This window comes from Dermochelys coriacea, chromosome 8, assembly GCF_009764565.3.
Source record: "Dermochelys coriacea isolate rDerCor1 chromosome 8, rDerCor1.pri.v4, whole genome shotgun sequence".
NCBI lineage: Eukaryota > Metazoa > Chordata > Testudines > Dermochelyidae > Dermochelys > Dermochelys coriacea.
In genome coordinates this window covers 33,176,795-33,201,904 of record NC_050075.1, presented here as the reverse complement: position 1 = coordinate 33,201,904, position 25,110 = coordinate 33,176,795, and the positions used below count along the sequence as shown (strand labels likewise).

The 25,110-nt window shown below is 43.0% G+C and overlaps 1 protein-coding gene across 1 annotated transcript in view; it reads right to left on the bottom strand.

Moving 5' to 3' along the window:
- Positions 1-25,110, bottom strand: part of FGF18 (fibroblast growth factor 18) — a 111,474-nt gene that overhangs the window by 47,091 nt on the left and 39,273 nt on the right. Inside the window, exon 3 of the mRNA XM_038413816.2 lies at positions 15,615-15,795. Coding sequence (XP_038269744.1) covers positions 15,615-15,795 — 181 coding nt within the window. The remainder of the gene's footprint in view (positions 1-15,614; positions 15,796-25,110) is intronic.

The following is a 25,110-nucleotide window of genomic DNA, read 5'->3' as shown; positions in this document are numbered from 1 at the left end:
ACTATTGACTTCAGTGGGAGCAGGAACAGTATTGCTGACAATTTATGACAAAAGAATCCTAGGCTTATAGTAGTCAGAGGTGGAAAAGACACACTGGATCATGGTGGTTAGAAAGGGAATGGGAGTCCTCAGCCTTATTTCCAGCTCTGCCAATGACTATGAAACACTGACAGGGATATGGAGGGGGGTTGTCAGGAGTGGGGATTGAACCTGGGACCTCTCAATTTTAACACGTGAGCCTCTGATGCCTGAGCTAAAAGATTCCCCTGTGTTAGCACAGGCTGTAGCAGGTTTATCAAAGTCTAGTTGGCTTAGTCACCACTAGAGGGAGAAAAGCATCACTCCGAGGCGGTATGGCCTACAACTATATGACTGTGTGTCTTGTCTACACAAGAAAGTTGCTCCTTTGTATTGGTTAAAGAGTGCTATATTGATTTAGCTTAAGTCTGTTCCTTCCCAACATTCTCATGCAGACAAAGCTTTAGGCAAGTCACTTCTCCCATTGTGCCTCAGTCTATAGCCATCAGTAAAATGGGATACCAATACCTACCTACATACCTCACAGTATGGGTGCACGCAGGTATTCTTATAGATCAGCATACACTGATATGCTACACTAACTGTCTTACAGACAGGGAAGGTGACCAAGTCCCTTCCTTCTACAGATTGCAGTCTAAATTAGGTTTGCAATTGTTTTCTTCAAGTATTGGTTTATGATTTTCATATTCTATGCCTCAGGGAGTTATGTGTGGACCAAGAGAATGCGAGAGCTGACCTTCTCATGGTATTTCAATTCCTAGGTGGTGGAAATATCTAATACCAGAACTCATTATTTTGATCTCCGAGGAAAAATATAGTCCAGGAAGAACAAACACATATAAACAAGATTTTTGTATTTATTCAGAGGCCGATGAACCCTGAATACACAGCCCTACCTACCTCACAAGATGTTGCGAGACCTCACTGATTTCTCATTCAGGGCTAGTCTATATTAAAAGTGCTACAGCTGTAGCACATCTGGTGAAGACACTGTATGCTGATTGATGGGAGAGCTCTCCCATCAACACAGTAAAACCACCTCTGTATGAGGCAGTCGCTATGTCAACGGGAGAAGCTCTCCCACTGACATAGTGCTGTCCACACTAGCACTTAGGTCAGTGTAACTTATGTTGCTCAGGGAGGTAGCTTATTCACACCCCTGAGCAACATAAGTTACACTGACCTAAGTGCTAATGTGGACAGTCCTCACTGTAAAGGGCTTTAAGATGAAATAAGAGATTCAAGGTTAAGCAGAGAAGCCACAAGGTGGACAGTGCTAGTCAGGGAATGGGCATAGCCAGGACACCCTGGCATGTGCCAATTTGTAGCACTTGCTAAGGGAAGCCTCACCAGAGAAGTTTCTACAGACCTCTGCCACAGCTTAAAACTGTTTCCTCCAAGTAGAACCCACAGGGAGGAGCTGATGAAGTCTTGCTTTTGAGGAAAGGCACCTCTGGTAATAATATAAAAAAGACAAAACAAAATCCCAGACAATATCAACAAAACAGTTAATAAATTAGCATCAGCTCCTTAAAGCTTGAAGTCAATGGAGCTACTCATGTGAGTAAAGACTGCAGGCTTGGACCCTATGCTGGGACAAGGTCTACTTAAGTACAAGCTAAAGATTTCAGTTCCACAGACTGAGGACAGAGGTCTACAGTGAGAGCGCTTGGCCAGTACGCTATACTAGCATACAGGTATACGATACCAGCAAAGCATTCCCAGTGTGGACACAGCTTATACCAGCAAAACTGCATTTTTTGCTGGCATAGCTTATCCCATCACCCACAAGCAACATACGCTATCCTGGCAAAAGCTCAGTTTGCCGCTCTAACTGCATCTACCTGGGGGACTTTTGCCAACACAGCTATGTCGTCAGGGATCACACCTTGTGCCACCGAGACTTGGCCGGATTTACCAATAAAATGCCATAAAAACCAATGAGCAAGATTTGGAAGCCAGAAAATGAACATTTTCCCACTACTGAGGCTTATAAACAGGCGGTATTTGTTTATTTATTGACAGGTAATGGCAAAGCTTTTAGTGTTTCAGGGTGGCAAGTATAACATACAAGGCAGGCAACTAGAGAAATAAGCGCAATTACCTCCCAGTGCCATTCCCCACTCCCGGGTTGGATTGATTTTCCTAGGGGCTACAAGGCTTTTAGATTTCATTGTCGGTATCCCCAAATTAATAGGTGTAAAATCAATATGTTTTTGGCTAGCTGCCTGCTAACAGGTCACCAGTGAAAACATAACCTGTAAAAATCAATTAAAAATGTAGATGGAGAAGCAAATAAAACAAAGATAACTCCTGATCAGATGTCACTGGGCGACTAAAAGCCAGCACTAAATCACAGCGACCCCACTACAATGGGTTATACCATGGGCTAAAATGTAATAGTGTTGATTTGCTTTCCACTTGGTAAAATGGTCTGAAATGCAAGGTCTTATTGAAGGTGTAAGATACAAGAAGTACCATTGCTATTAGGCACTAGGGACCTGACTCCTCCCTTGCCCACATGGGTGTAAATCAGGAGCTGCACCACTGAAGTCAATGAAGTTTCACTGGTAGAGGTCAGAGGAGAACCAGACCTCAGTTGTGATAAAAAGGTGCATCCAAAGGCCTTTAACTCCACTTTGGAGGTGCCACACTGTTCTTACTCTTAGAACTATCATTTCATAGGCAAAGAAAGCTTGGGCGAGAGTCTTACCTCATGTAAACTGGTACAGATCCACTGGAGTCAATGGAACCAGGCCATTTCACACTAGCTGAGGATCTGATCCACTGCCTATAGGTGGGTACATCATTTTAAACTAAGAATTAAAAATTCCTTTGAATTGCTTCATAATTCACCACAACTATTTTAGATATCGTTATATCTACGATATAACCGCATTTGCTCCAACCCCTCAGACAGAGACAAACACCTACAAGATCTCTATCATGCATTCCTACAACTACAATACCCACCTGCTGAAGTGAAGAAACAGATTGACAGAGCCAGAAGAGTACCCAGAAGTCACCTACTACAGGACAGGCCAACAAAGAAAATAACAGAACGCCACTAGCCATCACCTTCAGCCCCCAACTAAAACCTCTCCAATGCATCATCAAGGATCTACAACCTATCCTGAAGGACGACCCATCACTCTCACAGATCTTGGGAGACAGGCCAGTCCTTGCTTACAGACAGCCCCCCAATCTGAAGCAAATACTCACCAGCAACCACACACCACACAACAGAACCACTAACCCAGGAACCTATCCTTGCAACAAAGCCCGTTGCCAACTCTGTCCACATATCTATTCAGGGGATACCATCATAGGGCCTAATCACATCAGCCACACTATCAGAGGCTCGTTCACCTGCGCATCTCCCAATGTGATATATGCCATCATGTGCCAGCAATGCCCCTCTGCCATGTACATCGGCCAAACTGGACAGTCTCTACGTAAAAGAATGAATGGACACAAATCAGACGTCAAGAATTATAACATTCAAAAACCAGTTGGAGAACACTTCAATCTCTCTGGTCACTCAATTACAGACCTAAGAGTGGCTATCCTTCAACAAAAAAGCTTCAAAAACAGACTCCAACGAGAGACTGCTGAATTGGAATTAATTTGCAAACTGGATACAATTAACTTAGGCTTGAATAGAGACTGGGAGTGGATGAGTCATTACACAAAATAAAACTATTTCCCCATGGTATTTCTCCCCCCCCCACACCACCCCCCACCGTTCCTCTGATATTCTTGTTAACTGCTGGAATTAGCCTACCTTGCTTGTCACCATGAAAGGTTTTCCTCCTTTCCCCCCCCTGCTGCTGGTGATGGCTTATCTTACGTGATCACTCTCCTTACAGTGTGTATGATAAACCCATTGTTTCATGTTCTCTGTGTGTGTGTATATAAATCTCTCCTCTGTTTTTTCCACCAAATGCATCCGATGAAGTGAGCTGTAGCTCACGAAAGCTTATGCTCTAATAAATTTTTTAGTCTCTAAGGTGCCACAAGTACTCCTTTTCTTTTCACAACTATTTTGAAACCCTTTTCTTTAATCAAGTGGAGGTCTGGGTTGCAGTGTAGGTTGCGGTAAATGGAATCTTTTGGAACATTTCCCAACCTCTGTGTATAGGTGGAACAAGAACAGTATATCAGTGTCTGCTGTTCTGTGGCTCATGGCAATATTTCCCTTCACACCCATATTTCAGGAGTGAGAACTACAGCACAGTACAGGTCTCACAACACCACTGATGCACAAGCAGACACACTGCCAAGAAGTAAGGCTTTTTTATATTTTGATTTCATTCCTAATCCTTATCTGTGCATCCTTCCAGTTCTACACTTAGCCATTCTCTTCTGCTTTGTCAGGGTTCCTCACCTACTCTCCAATCTTCAATGGGATCACAGGCTGGTCTGGCTGATTCTCACCTGCTCCTTCAGCTCCCCCACCCTAACTCTTCTCCAACTGATGCCAATTTCCTCTCCCAGCCATTCCTGAAAGCCATTAAAGACAAAACAAAACACAGCCATGCCATCTTGAAGCCTGGATCCCAAGTTTATTCACCTCCCATTTACTATATTCATTGGCCATACATTTAAGCCAATCTCCTGTCTAGATCAACCCATAATACTGATCCACAACCTTGGGGCCCAACATCCCTTCCACCTCCTTTGCCCAATCCCAGTTCTAAGATCAAGAACAAACACTGCTGGACAGATGATAAAGAACTAAAGAGGCTGCAGGATGATGCTCCATATAGTCCCATCCCCTTCCAGCCAAAAGAACTGCCAGCTAGTTGTGATGTACTGAGAATTACTTCCTGAAAGAAGGTTTCAGAGTAGCAGCCGTGTTAGTCTGTATTCGCAAAAAAGAAAAAGGAGTACTTGTGGCATCTTAGAGACTAACAAATTTATTTGAGCATAAGCTTTCGTGAGCTACAGTTCACTTCATCCGATGCATTCGATGGAAAATACGGTGGGGAGATTTATATACACACACAGAGAACATGAAACATTGGGTTTTATCATACACACTGTAAGGAGAGTGATCACTTAAGATGAGCTATTACCAGCAGGAAGGAGAGGGGGAAAGGAGGAAAACCTTTTGTGGTGATAATCAAGGTGGGCCATTTCCAGCAGTTAACAAGAACGTCTGAGGAACAGTGGGGGGGGGGGGGTCGGGGGAGAAATAACATGGGAAAATAGTTTTACTTTATGTAATGACCCATCCACTCCCAGTCTCTATTCAAGCCTAAGTTAATTGTATCCAGTTTGTAAATTAATTCCAAATCAGCAGTCTCTCGTTGGAGTCTGTTTTTGAAGTTTTTTTGTTGAAGGATAGCCACTCTCAGGTCTGTAATCGTGTGACCGGAGAGATTGAAGTGTTCTCCGACTGGTTTTTGAATGTTATAATTCTTGACGTCTGATTTGTGTCCATTTATTCTTTTATGTAGAGACTGTCCAGTTTGACCAATGTACATGGCAGAGGGGCATTGCTGGCACATGATGGCATATATCACATTGGTAGATGCGCAGGTGAACGAGCCTCTGATAGTGTGGCTGATGTGATTACACCCTATGATGGTGTCCCCTGAATAGATATGTGGACAGAATTGGCAATGGCTTTGTTGCAAGGATAGGTTCCTGGGCTAGTGGTTCTGTTGTGTGGTGTGTGGTTCCTGGTGAGTATTTGCTTCAGGTTGGGGGGCTGTCTGTAAGCAAGGACTGGACTGTCTCCCAAGATCTGTGAGAGTGATGGATTGTCCTTCAGGATAGGTTGTAGATCCTTGATGATGCATTGGAGAGGTTTTAGTTGGGAGCTGAAGGTGATGGCTAGTGGCGTTCTGTTATTTTCTTTGTTGGGCCTGTCCTGTAGTAGGTGACTTCTGGGTACTCTTCTGGCTCTGTCAATCTGTTTCTTCACTTCAGCAGGTGGGTATTGTAGATGTAAGAATGCATGACAGAGATCTTGTAGGTGTTCCTTTTCCTGAAAGAAGATTCTAGGCTGACACCGCTGAGCTCATTACAGTTACAGGGAGGTAGGGCTGCAGTACAATGTGTATGGGTCTATAGCATAGACCACTTTTTATTAGAGAGGTAGGAGTATCCTTATTTCCTAGCAGCTGGGAATGCAGCGGAGAAGAAAGTTTTGTTGACACTAATTCCAGTCTCCTAGTTGCAAAGGATAGCAGGAGAAGGTTAGTGCAATACACAGCCATTCTGCAAACTAAGTCACACCATTCCCTAATGCATTATGTGGGGATTCTGCTTAGTTATGTAGTGTAGTACAGAGTGTCTATTAGTCACGTATTAGGCATCTAATTCCCATTGATTTCAGGAGGATCTGGGCCACAGTGTACATAGAGTAGAGTAGAGACCCATTTGCAACTGGAGCTGGGAGCATGCAGTTAGAGACAAGTTCAGAGGCTCCCAGCTCAAAATACACCGTCTAGTATAAGAGTTCTGAAAACGCATTATGGCTGGAGTGTATTTTCCCCCTACAGCTGACGCAGATCATTAGAAGGATGTTCCCGCAGAGCAAGCTGCAGACCACGCTGTTACCTCCTTCCATCCCTCAGACCCTCTTCATGTGCCACAAGAAACAAATGTTCATTCTCTAGGCCCTCTTGACCCCTTTATTTCTGATTTGCCTTCTATGTCTTGGGAACTCTTTGGAGACTGCAGACACCCTACATGTGTCCTCCTTGGCAGGCAGTCTGGAAAATGCCAGCATTGGAAGGACCTGAAGTTAGTGGTTGCTGAATGCTGATAGGGCAATATTTAGTTCAAACCACAGACAGTCGCAGGTGGGGAGGGGGTGGGGGTGGGGGGTATTTTCAACTCCCTTTTTGGATTCTTCCAAATTTCTAAGAAACACACATAGGTTATTCCTCCCCTTAAGAGCCGCAGTGAATTGCTTCATGCTTTTTATCTTTCTGCCTAGATAAATCTGTTTTGCAGTTCCAAGAAGGGACAGTATTCTTTTTAACTTCCTGTCCCAAACTGCTGTGCACTGTTGCTGTGCATTGTTAAATATTTGCTGTGTTTCATCCAAGAGGTGTCTGTAGAGATTCCCACATTAAATGCTGGAGATTCTATGGAATGAAAGGCACTGTGAGTATAAGACATTATTACTATCATAGCCTAAAAATAGGACTGATCTATCAGCATCAGAAACAGCAAATAGCTAGTTCTACCTAATCTATGACACGTCCCCCATTACCAGAGTATTTGACTACCTCATAATTTTTTATATTTATCTTCACAACACAATGAGGATAACTGCACAGATGGGGAATTGAGATACAGCAAGAGTAAGTGACTTGCCCAAGGTCACACAGGAAGTCTGTTTCAAAGCTGGGAATTGAACTTAGAACTCTTGGATCCCAGCATACCATCCCAGCCACTCCTCATCCTTCCTCTCTTAAAACATTAAAATCTGTTTCCATGAAAAATGTTGGAATTTCAAAGTTGTTTTCATTTCAAAAGGATTTGAAACAATTTTTCATTGTTTTAAAATGTTGAGCAAAATTGTAGAGGAAATTTTTTATTGAAACCACAAAAACAACAGGGAGTCCGGTGCACCTGAAAGACTAACAGATTTATTTGGGTATAAGCTTTCCTGGGTAAAAAACCCACTTCTTCTGATGCATCTGAAGAAGTGGGGTTTTTACCCACAAAAGCTTATGCCCAAATAAATCTGTTAGTCTTTAAGGTGCCACCGGACTCCCTGTTGTTTTTGTGGATACAGACTAACACGGCTATCCCGATACTTTATTGAAACCATTATCCAAATAATCAATGATATTTTTCATTTACTGAAGACCAGGTTTGCAGTAAAAGGAACATTTCAATAAGCTTTTAGGTAATATTTTCGATAAAAATCTCCCCTCCCCCATTTATTTATTTATTTATTTTTAAATAAAAAAGGCACTACAAGTTTCATAAAAATAAAAAATGTTGAGATGAATCAGTTATTTAAAAAAAATCATTTTTGGAAAAAAAGGCCATTTTGCGGGCTAAAAACCTTCTCATTCCACAAATGTTGGCCAGCTCTATTTTCAGGGCACATTTAGCCATGTCTCAGCAATTACAAGAACCTACTTCAATTTAGCACTGTCTCAAATGATTTAGCATACAGAAAATCAGTCAGATACCACAGTTCTAGGCTTGATATAAATACCTAGGTAGAAAGACTCACCAGAACTCGATAAACACAAGATTTAAGCGCTCTCTGCCTTTATACGGGAGAATCACTCTTTTGTGATCCTGAAAATACCAAAGCTTAAAACAATGAAAAAGATTGTCTCCAAGATTTTGGAGGCTCCCATTAATTGACTAACACACCACTGTATCCTGCATAAAATGATAATGTCATTTTTGTACCAACATACACAGAATTCCTCTCAGAATCAGCAAAAACAGAGAGAACCCTAACTTTGTTTCGCCAATGTTTCACCACAGCTAGGGAAAAACATGTAGAAAGGCAGCTGCACAAGCTCTGTGGAAGGAAAGCTTAATCACAGGAAAGCAGGAACAGATAATATTATATTGCCTTGTCTTCAGGGTCTGGCATTCACATTTTCATAAAGTGCCTAGAAAGATAAATCACTATACTAATAATATTTGTATTGATTATCTAAACTGGAGTAGCAATTGACTCCATTGTCTCACTTCCTCTTAAATTGCTCACAGATGGGATCCTGTTTCCTATTCTACATTTCTAATGGGAACACTTAAATCACAGTATAGAATTATAAACACACACACACACACACACACACACACACACAGAGAGAGAGAGAGAGAGAGAGAGAGAGAGAGAGAGAGAGAGAGAGAGAGAGAGAGAGTTAACCGACAGGAAAACCCTTTAATAACTTGTATGAAAATAAAGATCTTTCATTGACACTCCCCATGTTAAAACTTTACCTGCCAAATTCTCAGGGAGGTCTCTAAACACTGCACTTTCACTATTTGTGGGGACCTAATATATCTGTAGGCATAAAGGCCTACATTTTCAAAAGTGACTAGTGATTTTGTGTGCCTCCATTTTTGGATGTCCAACTAGAGACACCTTAAAAGGGGCCTGATTTTCAGAAAGTGCTGAGGACCCGCTCTTTGAAAAGCAGGACTGTTTAAGGTCTCTCAAGTTGAGCTCAGAAGTGAGGAACCCAAAGTGATTGGTCACTTTTCAGGCAGGAGCGGGGGAGAGGACATCAAGGCTCACGTCTACATTTGCACACAAAACAGGTGGACTGCATCTGGGTTGTCAGATATGGAATTAACCATTGTGCACACATTGTATGCTAGACTTTGAAGTGACAAATATTGTGGATGTCTGTGGAAGGGCCTGCTGAAAATTCACTGGTTGCTACTCTGAAACTGGTTGAAACAGATTTTCATAGCCTGGGTTTTGCTTTTTTATTCCTCATCTTTCCTGAGTAGAGCTCCCACGACCTGGGCACAAATGCAGATCACAGCAAACACATGCATACACCCACGTACACACAACCCTTCAATGTACAGATGGCTCAAATAAAACAATTACAATATATTTCAAACAGTTACTGAACCTTCCAGACTAGAATCTAAGGTGACTATCACCCAGCTCTCTCATAGCCCACAGAACCCTGGGAGGCTTGGCTCCAGAGTTACTATTAGTGGTTCAACAAAGCAGCCAGTCTGCTCACAATATTTCCAATTCATCCAGCTGCTCTGTCACTCGTGGTGTATCCTCGCCTGCTTTCAAAGGAAAACTTTGCCACTGGACGCCTGCTCCACCCAAATTAGAAGGGGAGACAATCACACACAGAGAATGATAAGGAGATGTTGGGGGGTACGGGGGGAGACAACACAGCAGCTGGACAGCGAAGGCGTCCCTGGCTTAGCCCAATCACACAGCCCTGTATGACTGTACAGCTGCCATGGTGAATGATCATCACTACACCGAGGTCAGCTCTGCCCCCAGGCCAAGTAAGCGAAAATAAATGGTTTAGAAGATAAAAGGTCTTTCTGAAAAATTATTTGTCTTGTTGTCGTGTCAAAACTGTAATGGCAAGAGACTGGGGACAGCAATACGTAGTTTAAATAGGAAACAGCCATCCTGATGTTTTGACTGAATAAATTACAGAGCAAATCACAATTTATTCAGGATATTTGAGGATCTGTACCATGATAGGTAGGTCCTTTTGCCTATACCTGGGAAACAAAGCAGATTTCTAAATGGCATGTTTGTAACTGATGCTTGTGGAAAGATGTCTGTGTTTAACTAGCCACAGTAACTGCTTGGGATATCTCCCCCTTGCTTATAGGTAAACACTTTTACTCTGTGCCTTCCGGGCACTGAAAGGAGGTTTGTTTTTCTTCCTCCCATTTCCAAGGGAACCACAATCAGTATAAACTACAGTAGGAAGGGAAAGGGTTAATGGGTTTTCCCAAGGCAACTTGCTTTTAAGGTGCCAGAGATATTGAAGGGAAGGAATGACTTGCTAGACATGGAACAATGGCACTGGTATTTTGCATTGTTTCCAGGCTTTGAGAGAGAACAAATGGGAGTCATTAGTGAAATGAGTTGAGAGAGTTCTAGGCTAGCTGTCAGACTGCCAAGCCCAAAGAACTGCTACATCAGCTTGTTAATTTCAGAGAGCACAGGCTGACTGAAACCTAAGAAAGAATTCAACAATTACAGGAGGCTACTTTACTATACTACTACTTTCACACCCTTCTCCCCCTCCCCCAAGCACTGAGCCCACCTACTCCACAAATGAAGTCTCCAGCAGGGAAGGATTGTGTCTGATGTCTAGACTGCTATAAGATACTCTACATGGGCTTGTATACCGGCACCAACTGGAAGCTCAAGCTACTACTGAATGCAGTGATCACAGCTGAGTGGTCCATCACACAGGGGATATAGCACCGATACTCAGAGTTGCTCTGGCTCCACATAAGTTTCCAGGTGGTATACTGGTGCCAGATTTAACCTTTAGGATTCGAGACCTGAATACCGGAGAGACTGACTCTCTCCCTGGGTCATAATGCCATAGATGATGTGAGTGGAGACACTGGAGATGATCCTCCTTGATAAGCGAGGGAGCTACTGACACAGGGCATTCTCCTTGTCTCTGGAATTTGCTTCTGGACAGGATCTGCCAGGGCTCAGACTTGTTAATATTCTGTGAACAATGTATAGCCCATCTTTTCTCACAGGCAACTAGGGCTTGATCCAAAACCCAAGGAGGTCAGCGAGGGTCTTTCAATGGACTTTAACGGGCTTGGGATCAGGTCCTCAGAGAGGCTAGAAGTCTAAAGGTGAAGGGCCTGGAAACTGAAAGACAGTTTAGGATGAGGGGGCTCCTCACTTCTGGTGCTCTCCCCAATTATAAAGGAGATTACTACACTAGCCCAAAACACTATTGTAAACTGGAGTGTTGGGGTTATTCCTGTGGAATATTTTGACAAGGGTCATGCTTGTACAATACTGGCATGATTGTGCTTTAGAGAAAAATACCCTCTAATAACAAATTATAATAAAATAGTAATAATAAACCTACATATAGCACCTTCCATCCTTAAGAATCCTAAACCAATTTACTCACTATGAGTAAAATTAATCCCAGGTTAGAGGGCCAGCACAAGGTCTCACTTAAGCCTCTATTTTTATGTCTTAAGTGGTGCAAGGCCGTGATCTGGCCAGAAGTCACCCACCACTGAAATACTGCCATCTCTGGGGAGGAACGCATCAGCCAAGGGGACAACTGGTGGCAAACATGCCACACAACAGTGAAGGATGGGGAAATCACTTCTCCTGGATTAACTTTAAACACACACACACACACACGCACACACACCCCATCCGGTACAACCTTAGACTGTGAAAAATATACTTTAAAACAAAATCACACAGCTGTGAAGTACAAATGAACCAAAGTGCCTTCACCCATTCTAGAGAGCTCCATCCAACCAAGTGAACCGGACACAAAGATAGTGAACAAACAGTATAGAATGTCTTCTGCCTTTTGTGAAATGAAAATAAATGAAAGGCTCTAGTGTTTCAGGTCACTGATCTCTATCTCGCCTATCTGTACCATTTATCTGAGCTAGAATATAAAGGTTCCAAGTCCTTCTTCCCTCCCCTCCTTCCAGCCCATTTCATTTTCTGAATGAAAAGAACCACTTAGACACCTGGGAAAGTAGTAATAAGTTTGTAACAAGAATATTGTTTTTTCTGGGCCAGAGCAGACTACATCAGAATAGATTAAAGGATCCAAAATAAATGTGTAATCTGTAAACAGATTGTCAGTCTTTCATTAATTTGTGGTAGGTTAAGAAAAGAGACAGTATTTTTCATATATATCGTCTTTTATCTGAGGATATCAGAGCACTTTAGGAACAGCAATTAAGCCTCACCCCCCAACACCACCATCAGTGAGATAGGTAAGTATATTTAGATTAATTAGGGTTTCTGAAAGCAGTAGACATTGTATCAGATTTAATTTAGTCTGATAATTGATTTATCTGTTAAAATGGATTTTCATAGGTTTGAGAAGGGATAATAAAATCCATCCAACTAAAAGGATTAAACAGACTCAATTAATTCTATTAACAGACTTAATTTTCTGTTTAATAAATCAGACACATGGGGCCAGATCCTGGCCTCAGAGCTAAGGCCGCTTTGCACAAACCCAAAATTGAATTCCCAGATTATTACATTAGCTATTTTATGGACCTCAGAACTTGTATTTGTCCTCACAAATAGCATATGCATACGCATATCAGGTGGTTGGGCTGCCATACTTCCTCCATTTAGATCTTGGTTTCTTCCTACAGCAGCTGTCCAATACACATTACGGTTTGTTATTTTACTGATCTGAAGCTGCATGAAATTGTGCTGTAGTGATCACCAAGTCTATGAGCTCTGAAACTACCACGGCACTGCCTGGGACCTCATTTTGACTCCATTTCTGTGCATCCTCTTTAGCTAAGAGGCAAGGAAAGTTTGCACAAGACAGTACGGCCTGCAATAAAACAGCCAACTCTCCCTTTCCTGAAAACCCAAATAACGCTTCCGCCCCCGACCCTTGTAATGAATTATTTGGATGCTGGATATTCAGAAAGAAAGGTCATCTCTTCGCTTGAAGACTAAGTCCTAAACCGCCGTCCCATCTAAAGAGTGACACAGCAACTGGGGAGTTTGAGTGTTATCTGGAAGAGGCAGATAAAGGGTTCAAACTCTCAGGTTAGGGAAGACTACCCCCACCTACCCACCAGCCTGCATCCTCTCTGAAGTGATACTTCAGTGTTTGGAGGCACCTGTGGAAAACACACCATATTATACAGTGTTCCAGATGTGATTCCCACACACTTCCTTCCCCTTCTCTAGACTTGTGCCTGCAGCAGCAGCCTTTGGAGCTGACTCTATTTCATATGCTCGGGCACCTTTTCCTTTGTTGCAACTTCTCAGACAGGTTCCCACTCTCCCTGCAACACTGTGACTCTCTTTTACATCCATTGCCAATGTTATTGCCTCGCTCTATGTTGACCAATGCATGAGGTGGAAGAGAGTTTCACCCTATGAAAGGCAGCATAGTCCAAGACAGGCAGTGTGCCCTAGAGGAACGAGCATGGGATTGGGAATCTGGGATTCCCAAAATCTAATCCTGACTTTGACTCAGTGGGTCCAATTCAGAGATGATGAAAATTATACTCCAAAAGGAGGAAGAAGAGAGGATGTGGAGCAGGAGAAAGGGTCAACCAATAGGTGTGAGACAAAAGTGTCCTCCAGACTCTGTGTTAGAGATACACCTGACCAACAACTTTCAGATCTGGTTCCAAAGTTCAAGAGTGTTCAGATCCAGGGTCCTGCGTTAGGTCTATCACTGGTCCTGATTAGAGGTGATGCCTTAACAAAGCCTCTGGGGGCGTTTATGGAAAATAATTAATTCTATGCCATCGCCTTGGTAGTCAGCGTTGGCTGTTGCACAGATGGTTGTCCATATCCCTGACTCTGACATCTCTCCACTCCATTATCACAGCTACTGGTAGGGGCCACATCCTGCATCTAAGGCCCCACTCACTGCCACATGAATTATCAAGCTTTAAGTGTCCCTGTGCCACGTGTGATGGTGAGCAGGTTTCCACAACCCTTACAGCCGGTCTGGAGGTGGGAGGGGTTTGGAGCTGGTCATGGAGGCTTGTTATTAGGATGATGAAAGAGGGTTTTATCAACTGGAATAAATGGGTCTGGGGGTGGGGGGGCTGTCACAACAAGGGTGGTAAGGAGTTTTTCAGCAACTGGGAGTGGACTGGGCTTCCAAGTTGGGTGGGCTGCAGCAAGTCATTGAGGGAGAAGCACCTCAGCACATGACAGAAGGGGACCCCAAAAAGGCAGGGTTCCATGCTGCCATTCACTTGGTGCAGGTCCAGGATTGGTCCTCCTGGCCACTGCCTAGTTCCCTATGGGACTTCAGCATCCTCCTCTTCTGGAATTTATTCCCCATCCTGGGGCCTGGGAGGAGTATTTATGTTGACTGTGCAGGCATAAAAGGGACAGAAACATGACAAAAGCAGCCTAATGGCCTAAAATCAGCAACCAAATGGTCTTCTCCACCCCATATTACTTAGAAACGTTGGAAAAACAAAGGTCAACATCTAGAAGCCAACCCGCCTGGCCTTTCTTAGCTATGTAAAGGGCATGCTGTAGAACAAACTAGGGCTTTGGCAATACCAGAGGGGTCATTTTCACACAGATCAGCTATTTCTGATCTATTTCTCCAGTGGCACAATTAGCACACAGGCCTTATCCTGCCCTGCTTTATATGCTCCTTGCACACTGGCAGAGGCCGTCTCTGTGTGGCACACCTCTATGCCAGGCATGTACTGCACGTTAATGTTTGCAGTTCCCTGAGAGAGAATTATTTTCAAAAAGTTCCCCCTTCACTCTACATTCCCAAGCTCGTATGTAAATCATACACAGTAAGAGGCAATATATGCTCATGAATTTCTGCAGTGACATATCAACCAATGGCCAAACCATAGGGCAACAGTCAATGAGGTACAACATGCAGTGTTCAGAAGAGAGAAAGAAATGGGATTACACAGATGAAGTTTCATAAAACGCTTCCATTTTCCTTTTGATACGATGCAGTTGTGTATTTTGCTAGACTGAGTGGTGCATTCACAGGAAACTAGAATGATGGGCTCTTTGATTCCCTGGATCTCATCCTGCAAGATGCTTAAATTTCTCTTGACTCCAATTTATTTGAGTGGGAGCTGGGAGCAGCACTCAGTACTTTACAGTATCCAATTCTAAATTCCTGCTAGTGAGGGGGTCTGCATCAAGATGATTGGAAGCATCTTTGCCAAAGACATCTCAAAGGGTTTCAGGACAAACAGCTTTTCTAATTCAATTTCACAGCTTCCTTTTTCTGATGCACCCCTTGAATAAGCTAAGATACAGGTAGCCCGTTCTAGTGCAAGGCTGTGACCCATCTTCCCACTTGTTCTCACCCAAACACATTCATTTCAAACCTTTGTACTGGCCCTGAATGGGTCACAGTTAATATTCTTACCATATTTGTCTCCATCTTCCCCCTTGGCACTGATCCTCCTGCCTAGAACTTGGATGTGTTTCCCACTCGTCCTGCTGTACAGCTGGTAGAGTCTAAGCTGCTTCCTGCTCACATCGTCCCTTGCTCGTGTCTGATTCTCTACGTGTATCCGAAAATCCACATTCTCCTCGGCAACAAACATCTGATGAAAAGAGAGAGACAATAGACCATGAAACAGATACAGCATCTTGCCTACGAAGAAAACAAATCAAGCCTGCCAAAGAGCACATCACACAGAAATAGTCTACTGTGGCTTGACTTCATTGGTGGTAATGTGGATAAAGGCTGCACGATCAGGTGCTCCGAGTAAAGTTCTACCTAGGTGCTGACAAAGAAACTGGGCTTCTTTCTTCTCATGTATCATTCTCCTGCAGTCTCAATTCTGTCCTGATTTAAACCTGAACAATGCCATGGTCTTCAAATGATGAGCTCATGAATACCTGGGTAGGCTCCACCACTGCCAAAGGGCTTACACAAGTGTGAGTGATTGGATCTGTAATTGGAACAGAGTAAACAATTCTGATAATGCACAAGGAAGAATCCCAGCTCCAGCTCCAATAGCTGTGCTGGTTCTGCAATGCCAACTTCATTAAAAAGGAAGAAAAATCCCTATTTTTGTCACTATAGTCAATAGATCTGGCTCTAAATACACACAGGGAGAAAAATCTGTTGAGTTAGAAAAATCTGCTTTTCAGAGTAGCACTTTAAACAGTTCTGCCAATTTAAAAGTAAAGTAGAGTCAGTTGATTGCATAAGGTCTATTTCTGTGCATCTGCTTGAGCTTCCCAGATCAACTGGCTATCTGAGAACAAGGCCACTTGGCCCAGAGGGCAAGAGCAGGCTTTCCAGAGTGAGCTCTTATCAGCAGGATTCCTCTGCTTAGCCATTTTCCACCATTTTTATGGCCTTTGGCTCTTTGAGTCAAACTAACCTTAGTTAACTGCAGCTTTAAAGAACTAACAGCTCCCTTTGGCAGCAGACACCTTTCTGGAGATCTAGCATCCAGCATTAGCTTACGTTTTCCCATGTTTGCCAAAGCATAGACCAATTTCTGCCTCCAGTTAGAGACATCCCAACTCAGTATAAATCAGATGACTAGTCAACCAAGAACTTTCTTGAGAAGGCCTTTCTGAATGGGTTTCAGAGAGGAAGTATCATCAAGGCCCCTTTAACACTTCAGCCCCAGACATTAATTACCTACATTAATTCAAGTTTCAAATACCTGAGAAGTAGCTGGCAAAAAATAGAAATCAATCTGGTATCTAAATCTAATGATACCCAGAGGAGCCTTTTTTACCTTTTGTTTGAGTCTACCCATGAGACATAGACTATATTTCGATGGCAGATTACCCTCAAATGAGAATAAATTAAGAGAGCCTGGCATATTATCATCTACCAAGCAAAAGAAGCATAGAACTCTTGAGCCACTAAAAAACCCTACTTTATATTGGTGCCTTTTAGTTTGGCCAAGGCAAACAATGTTCAAAGTTTATTGGCTAAATTCTCTGGTGTCAGTGGGATCTAATGAACTAAACTATGGACCACCTGCATGTGGGGTGAAATTTACAGCAAAAGAGGACACAAGTGAGAATTTAGTGATGGTCAGGCATTGTGCTGTCCCTCTACAATAGGGTGATTTTCAGCCAAAGGAGAAATGCTACTTCTGTGCCTAATAGATTTGGGCCATAAAATTCTGGTCCTTCTACCTTGGAAACAGTAGAATTCATGTATAAATCAAAGAGAAAAGGAGCAAGTATGTACCAGAGGGATGCCACTCATGAAGGAAAAGCCCCAATTAGGTAAGGTTAGGTAAGCCCCAATTCTGTCCCATTCCCATTCAAGGTAACAAACTCAATGAAGGAATTATTCAACTAACAATAGCAAAAATTTCCACTCTCAGAAAACGGAACAGCAAGAAGCAATGTCCTGCAGATTAAAAAGCAACATCAGAAATAGCAGGCTCATCCACATGCTATACAGTACACAAGGATAAAGGATCTTCCCACCATGAACTAATCAAGTCCTGCTCATCATACTCACCCAAATCATAGGGGCTATGTGTGAGAGTAAAATGAGCAAGATTAGGCCTGCACTGTCAATAGCCCATTTCCCTTTCTTCTTATTCTTTCCCACCCCACTCACTCAAATGAAACTTCTAACAAAGGAAAATAAACTACCAAAAAAGAGATGTTCAAATAATGTTGACACTCTGCCTCACACCACAAAAGCAAGGGGCTTTGCAGTAAAGACTTTGGCTCCATAATATTAAGATTTAAAAGAGATTTTACAATCAAGATTGCATTGTTGCATTGTTTTCACCACGTTAATGAGTTGCAGATTTTTCTAGAAAAAATAAAAAGGTGGGATTTGGGGGGGAGACTTCCATTCACAAAGGCCACAAATTTGCCAAGCCAAATTTGGACTGTACCATCACATCAAAAATACCTATTATGTTGGCATAGCTTCACCCCCACTTTACCTTGGTTATGTTTGATTTCTACATCAGTAGTGTGTTTCCCTATTCACTAGCCCATAAACTCACATGGCGAGAAACCATAACTGCTTCCCAGTCTCCTTAAACAATATGTACAGGTCACTGGGAGTATTATAGGCCCTGATCCTGCAGAGACTTGTACATATGAGTTATTTTATGCACTGTGGGTAGTCGTATTGATAGTCCTATAATCAATGGGTTTAGTCACTGAGTTTAAAAGTAAGTACATGCATAAATCTTTGAAGGATTAGGGCCTCTGTTGTTATCCCCTTACAGCAGAGTTCTTCTCTCAAATTTAGAAGAGGAAGCTGGGAGATGTTTCTAATAAATACAAAATACCAAATTAATTAAATCCAGATTTAAGGTCATCTATATGCCTAATAATGACAATACTTGGGCACTGTCCCTGTAGTCTCAACTGCAGGGGCAGACCCTTGTCTGTGTATGGAGTCATATTGGTTGTAATAAGAGTCTGCCTGGGTGTAAGGATCAGTCTGCATATAGTAGATTTCAAGATTGGGGCCTTAAATTAATATTTCCATACTACTCTTCAGCTAATTAACCCTCACAGCACTCCTGGAATGATGGGGAAACTGCCAGGGGCAATGAGTTATATGGTCCCCTGGTACCCGTGCTCTAGCAAATTCAGGGCCCGAGGGCCCAGCTCCACCAATATTTGGGACTGGGTCTCTCCCCTGGCTCCACCTGCCGCCCCCGCACACCTCCCCCGGCCCCGCCTGCTGCCCCTGTGCACCTTCCTGGGAGCATCCCTTCCTGCGCCCTGGGTAGTGAGCGTCTGCCCTGCTGCTCCATGCTGTGCTCCATCGCCGGCCGCTGCCGGCTACAAAAGGGAGTGGTACCGGCGGCAGCCATCACTTGTGGAGGGAGGAGGCATACTCGTGATGGCATCCCTCCCCCACCCCCGGCACCCATCACAGGGAGGCAAGAGGGCTTCCTGGATCTGAGAGGGGCTCGGTCCCTAAGAGCACGTGCAGTGACGGTGCTGGGTGAGTGTGCTGCTGGCGGGGAGAGGGCTGTGGGGACTGTGGAGTCCTTCTCTCTGGCCCCAGTCCCTAGGCAGCTGCCTGCACCCCAAATTCCTCATCCACAGCCCTACCCCACCCCAGAATCTGCACCCCCAACCAGAGCCCTCATCCCCCCCGCACCTCAACCCTCTGCCCCAACCCTGAGCCCCCTCCTGCACTGTGAACCCCTCATCCCTATCCCCACCCCACAGCCCTCATCCCCACACCCAAACTCTCTGCCCTTGCCCTGAGCCACTCCCACACCCAAAACCCCTGATCCCCAGCCCCAGCCAGATCTCTCATCCTCTCTCACCCCAACCCCCTGTCCCAGCCCTGAGCCCCCTCCCATACTCCAAACCCCTCGGCCCTACCCCATTCATTCTGTTATGTGCACCAATATGCAGGTGGGGGGGCAGGACTTGGACCCGTTCTGGGCACCACCATAAATTATACAAACCTGCCGACCCTGAAAACTGCAACAGAAAGAAGTTAAGTTGCTTGCCTCTGCCATAGCCTCCTTCAGCAGGGCTCCACCACATCTTAGCGCTTGTCTTCATTGCAGGATTAATTTGAGTCCCATCCACACATACAAATCCTTAATCTGAGCGGGCTGGTGCTTTTATCTTGAATTGGCCTGCCTGTCAGTGGGTATAGGCTATAGCGGGTTATAGTACAAATGTAACCCCCATTTGGGCTGAGCCTCTAGGGGGGTCCTGCTCTGTGGACTACCATTTCATGCATGCTTGGAGTCCGGGGTGGGGACAGAATGGACTAAATACTCCATATGAGGCCAATAGGAAGGCTGCCTCAAGGGTGACATGGCTCAGCCTGATACAGATAGTGTAGATTTTGTTTCAGTTTTGAGCCTGGGAACTGCAAGAGAAGCAGAACAGCTAAGGGAGTCTCTGATTAACTCCCACAAAGGGGATCTTTGAACTGCTGTGGGATCTAGTGCATGGGTCAGATAGTGCCAGCCCTGCAGAGACCAGCATCAAAAGTGGCAGTGATCCAACCCGGTGCCAGTTACTGAGATCCAGCTGTGCCCTCCACGGGACTGCAGGCCAGAGATCTAGGGGCTGGAAAGTGCTGAGAGTGTTGGGAGGTGGGAAACATGTTGAGTTGTTGATGTTAAAGATTAGTTAACCTTAACCCTTTCCTTCCCCAGAGCCTATTTTCATGGTCCCAGTAAAGTCCCCTGTTGTCATATTGACAGGTTTCAGAGTAGCAGCCGTGTTAGTCTGTATTCGCAAAAAGAAAAGGAGTACTTGTGGCACCTTAGAGACTAACAAATTTATTTGAGCATAAGCTTTCGTGAGCTACAGTCCAATGAAGTGAGCTGTAGCTCAAGAAAGCTTATGCTCAAATAAATGTGTTAGTCTCTAAGGTACCACAAGTACTCCTTTTCTGTTGTCATATTGTTACTTTTGGGTGCATCATTTCTTTGCTGGGGTTTGTGGTGATGTACTTCACTGTTTCTTGTGTAGGGGATTTATACTCCTTGCCAGCAGTGGTAGCACTATTCTTGTTCCCAAGGATCAGCACCTCTTGTGTCATGGGCTGATCCTTGAGAGTGAAAAGGAGTCACCTTGGGTGGAGGTACCAGGTGTCACTGAAGAGAACCAATGAGGACCCAAGACATATGTGGAGAGAAGCCACTCCCCATAAACACAACAAGTCCCAGGCAGGAGACTTGAGCCACACCTCAGGGAGGGGCTACACAATTTACAGCATCTTACACACACTCTGTGTGTAGCTGAAGTGTTGCTTCCCAGTGGGGCCATTCTCACATGAGCTAATTCAAGAGGAGTTGATTTGACTGTAGATAACTCGAGTTAAGTGCAGTAAAGACATACCTTTAAAACTGCTCTCCTGGGGCAGAAGTCCTGTCAGAGAGTAGGCAGAGATAGCCCTACCAATCATTCAGCAAAGCACTTAATCATTGAAATCACTGGGATTTAAGCATCTGCTTACAGACAAGCATGTGCCTAATTGCTTTATTGAAAAGGGCTGCTTTGCTGAATCAAGACCAGGGTGAATTAGCTGTGCCAGTTTGGGTTGAATCTGGCCCATTGCACTGATTATCAATATAATCAACAATCAATATGTCACATATTGTTCATTAATAAAATAAAACCTTTACTCATTGCTGAAAGCCTCTCTCAGAGTATCCCAGCAAAGCAAGTGTACTACCTCATCTAGCACATTTTATTGTGACAACAGGGTGCATTTTTGTATACTATACTAGAGATTCCATTTCATAAGTCTCCAGAAAAATGAATCAGTAATATTTGCCTGCTGATGTATGATCAGTTGATCACCAAAGCTTAGTACAGCGAGTCACCTAAAGACAAGTGTCTTTTTTCCAAAAAAAGTATTCTTATTGCAGTTACAAACAAACAGGAGAATGGAAACATATCTCTGTGTTACCAGCTACTCTTGAAAACTTAAGCATCTTACTCTCCCTCTAACAAAAATTCAGAGCTTTCCTTTTTAATTAATATCTATTATTGCTGTACAGCAAAACATCACATTCAAAAGGATGGCCATTTCTCTTTTCTTCTCAACAACCACATTTCCACAGATGTTATTTGTTTTGGGAACCATAGGCCCTGAGCCTGCTAACATGTAAAGGGCTTGATCCAAACCACATGGTATCGGTGGGAGCCTTTGCCACTTTGGATTTTGGCTCAGACCCAAAGTTAAGTGACCAGTCCTCTCAGTAGGACTGCTCACGTGCATAAAGGTAAGTTCACGTGTAAGTGTTTGAAGGATCAGGCCAAACTGCACTGTTGTCTGCAGTGACAAAAAATTCTACACCCTTGTTTAATTTTGGCAAATCAGGACATTTTCCTAACATTGTAATAATAGGAATGTGTGAGGAGATAGCCACTGAAATAACTCTTGCAACATTTTCTAGCACCAGACCAGAAACCTTTCAATTTGGGACAATCCCAGAAGACTGGAAGATGATTCTCTATGTCACAGGGAAAATGTAGCCACAGTACATCCCTTCTAGCATTGTATTGTGAATTTTGTGTTTATTTCATTTTGCAAGATTGGTGTGCAAAACTGTCTAATAATAGTTTTCCACTAATATTTTCTCCATGAAGGCAAATTTCAGCCACTCATAGTAACTAGCAGTATATCCTTCCAACCCACTGTATTGTCAATAATTGTTTATATTCAATAAAATCTTAGTAACTAAAATGGACAGAATCAAGTTCAGATTTTGTATTTTATTGTTGTATTCTTTTTCTTTTTAAGCAGTCCCATACATATTTAACAGTCCTATTATTACTGAAAGATGTAATGATATACAGCTACAAAGCCATTGTAAAAATACAACTAGCAGTATAAAAGTTTATGCGTGAGATTAAATAATATCCCTACTAGAAAACCAGTGAGCGTTTTAAATGAGTGATGTATCCCAAATGCTCCACCAGAAATGTGTGCATTTCTGAACATGGGAAATCTCTCTCTTCACCCATGAGTAGAGCTGCTTCTTTTGTTTTACCTGTCTAAAGACCCAGACTGTGGCCACTCAACCCAAACCTGATTTCAAGCAAACAATCATAGAAACTAGAGATGACATCTTACCCATCTCCAGACAATAAAGGATTGTACACTACAGTATCTTCTCACATGCTTTGTGCAGTCCACTTTTAAAAAAAACAAAGGATTTTTATTTAAGTAGCTTTTAGAGTTAGTAATTAATTTTAAGAATAATTTAAGGATTAGATCACATTCATATTAAATGAAAAAAAGCTGTGTTAATGCAACATTAAGGTTTCACAGTTCAGAAAAATCAAGGAAATAGCCAAGAAGTGCAACAAAATCACCATTCTGATGGCAACACTGGGGCTCAGTCCTGCACACACTTATGTCACAAGTCTGCAAACACCCCTGCACATGTTCAAGCATGTAAGTAATGCCACTGAAGTCCTTACTATGCCCAATCATGTACAAGATCTGGTCTTTAATCCAGCACCCTGTATATTCTACAAATATAGAATTTTCTATTTTTAATTTTCTGTTTAATGCTATTGTTGGTGTCATGAAGTGTTAGGAGATATATGAGAACCCAAGATGGCCAAATTAACACTGTTGTTGGAAGCTGGACTTCGGAATTTCCTGACTTTTTGCTTCCTATCATACAGTTTAACAGAGTCCCCGAAACTCATTAGATAACAGATCATATGCCTTTCCCAAATTTAAAATAAAAATACAAAATCCCTCTTACTATGGCCTTATTGATTTCAAAAGATAAACAAATCAAGTGATTCAAAATCCTTTCAAAACCCACTCTGATAAGCAGGAAATACTTATTACCTTTCATCCACTGAACCAACTGAATATTAATGATTTTCTCTGTGACCTTCAAAAGACATGAAAGTTAATAAGGTCAACAAGAGGATATCCAAGATAGCTCTTTCCCAGGTTTGTAAAGGTAGCTAATAATAGTTGCTTTGCTTCCATGGTTTTGGCAAAATTCCCCTATGTCAATTACAATTAGAAAAATTTGCAAGACCACCTCCAGAGTGGATATTTTAGGCATATGCTGAAACATAGTGCACCATTTATTTTCTGCTGTTTCCTCTTCTTTATTGCAAAGTCAGTTGCCAGCCAGGATGTTGTTAGATTCAGGTTCTACAACCTAGTTAGAAGTGGGACTGGATTGGATGTGTCTTGAGCTAACAATGACATATTCACTTCTTTGTGCTTGGAAGCACATTGGGAAATTAATGTGACAGAAAGAAGCAAATGTATTCAAAATCACAGCAGGAGCTCAGAGGCGAGAGCACTGCTCAGCGACTCTCTATGCAGGTCTATACTGCATGGTAAGTATGGGGTGGCAGTACCTAAACTGCACCCACTTAGTAAATCTATTTAAAAACCAGGGCTGGTCAAAAATCTGCCATCAAAACTGTTTGTCAATGGAAAACTGGGTTTCTGGATAGGCTATGTTGTTTTAGTGAAAATATCTGCCTTCCATGGAGAATTTCTGTCTTTAGGGTTAAAAAACTGAACACCCAAAACAGAGGCGTTTTCAGCCAAAGCCTGTAATATTTCTATTTGGATAGACTGCTGTGGTGAACTTATGTCTCCATTCTCCTGTATGGGCCAGTCCCCAGCTAGACTTCAACTTGCATGATATGTCACATCCATGATATTCCCACAATGAACTGCCTCTCCTCTCCAAGAGGGTAGAACATGGTGCATCATGGGTGATGAAGTTCTACCAGAGAGTCCAGCCTATAAAGTAGCATGAGACACTCAAACGTCAACTCCCATGAGGCATCAGAGAGGCATTTCCAAATCAAACTATTTCATTTTTTCATCTGAAATATATTGGTGGTTTTGATTTTTTCCCTCACCAAAAAGCCAATATTATCCTTAGAAAAAAATTCCAACCAACTCTATTTAGAACTTATTTTACCAATACAACTTGTGTATTGATAAAAGCACTTGGGGCACTTTTCCTCTGAGAATTTCACAGCTCTTCACAAATATCAGCTAACTAAGGGCATGTCTGCACTTCAAGCTAGAGGCATAATTTCCAGATCAAGGAAACATACTCACAACTAGCTCTGAGCGATCTAGTGCCCTAAAATAAAAATGTTGCCATAGCAGTGCAAATGGCAGGAGGGGTTGGCATCCCCAAATACATACCCATCCAAGATGCTAGGGATGTACACAGGGGGGCTGGCCCTTACCGCTGCGCATGCCACCATGGCTACACATACAGACTCAATCAGAACTACTGCCGGCATGTCCCCTAAAGCTGGAAGTCACACCTCCAGCTCGAAGCATAGGTATGCCCTACGTCTAATAGTACCACAGATTAGGAGCATTGTCCTCACTGGATAAAAGGAAAAAACTAAAGGCACAGAAGGGATGAACTATTTGCCCAAATGAGTCAATGGGAGACCTAGGAGAC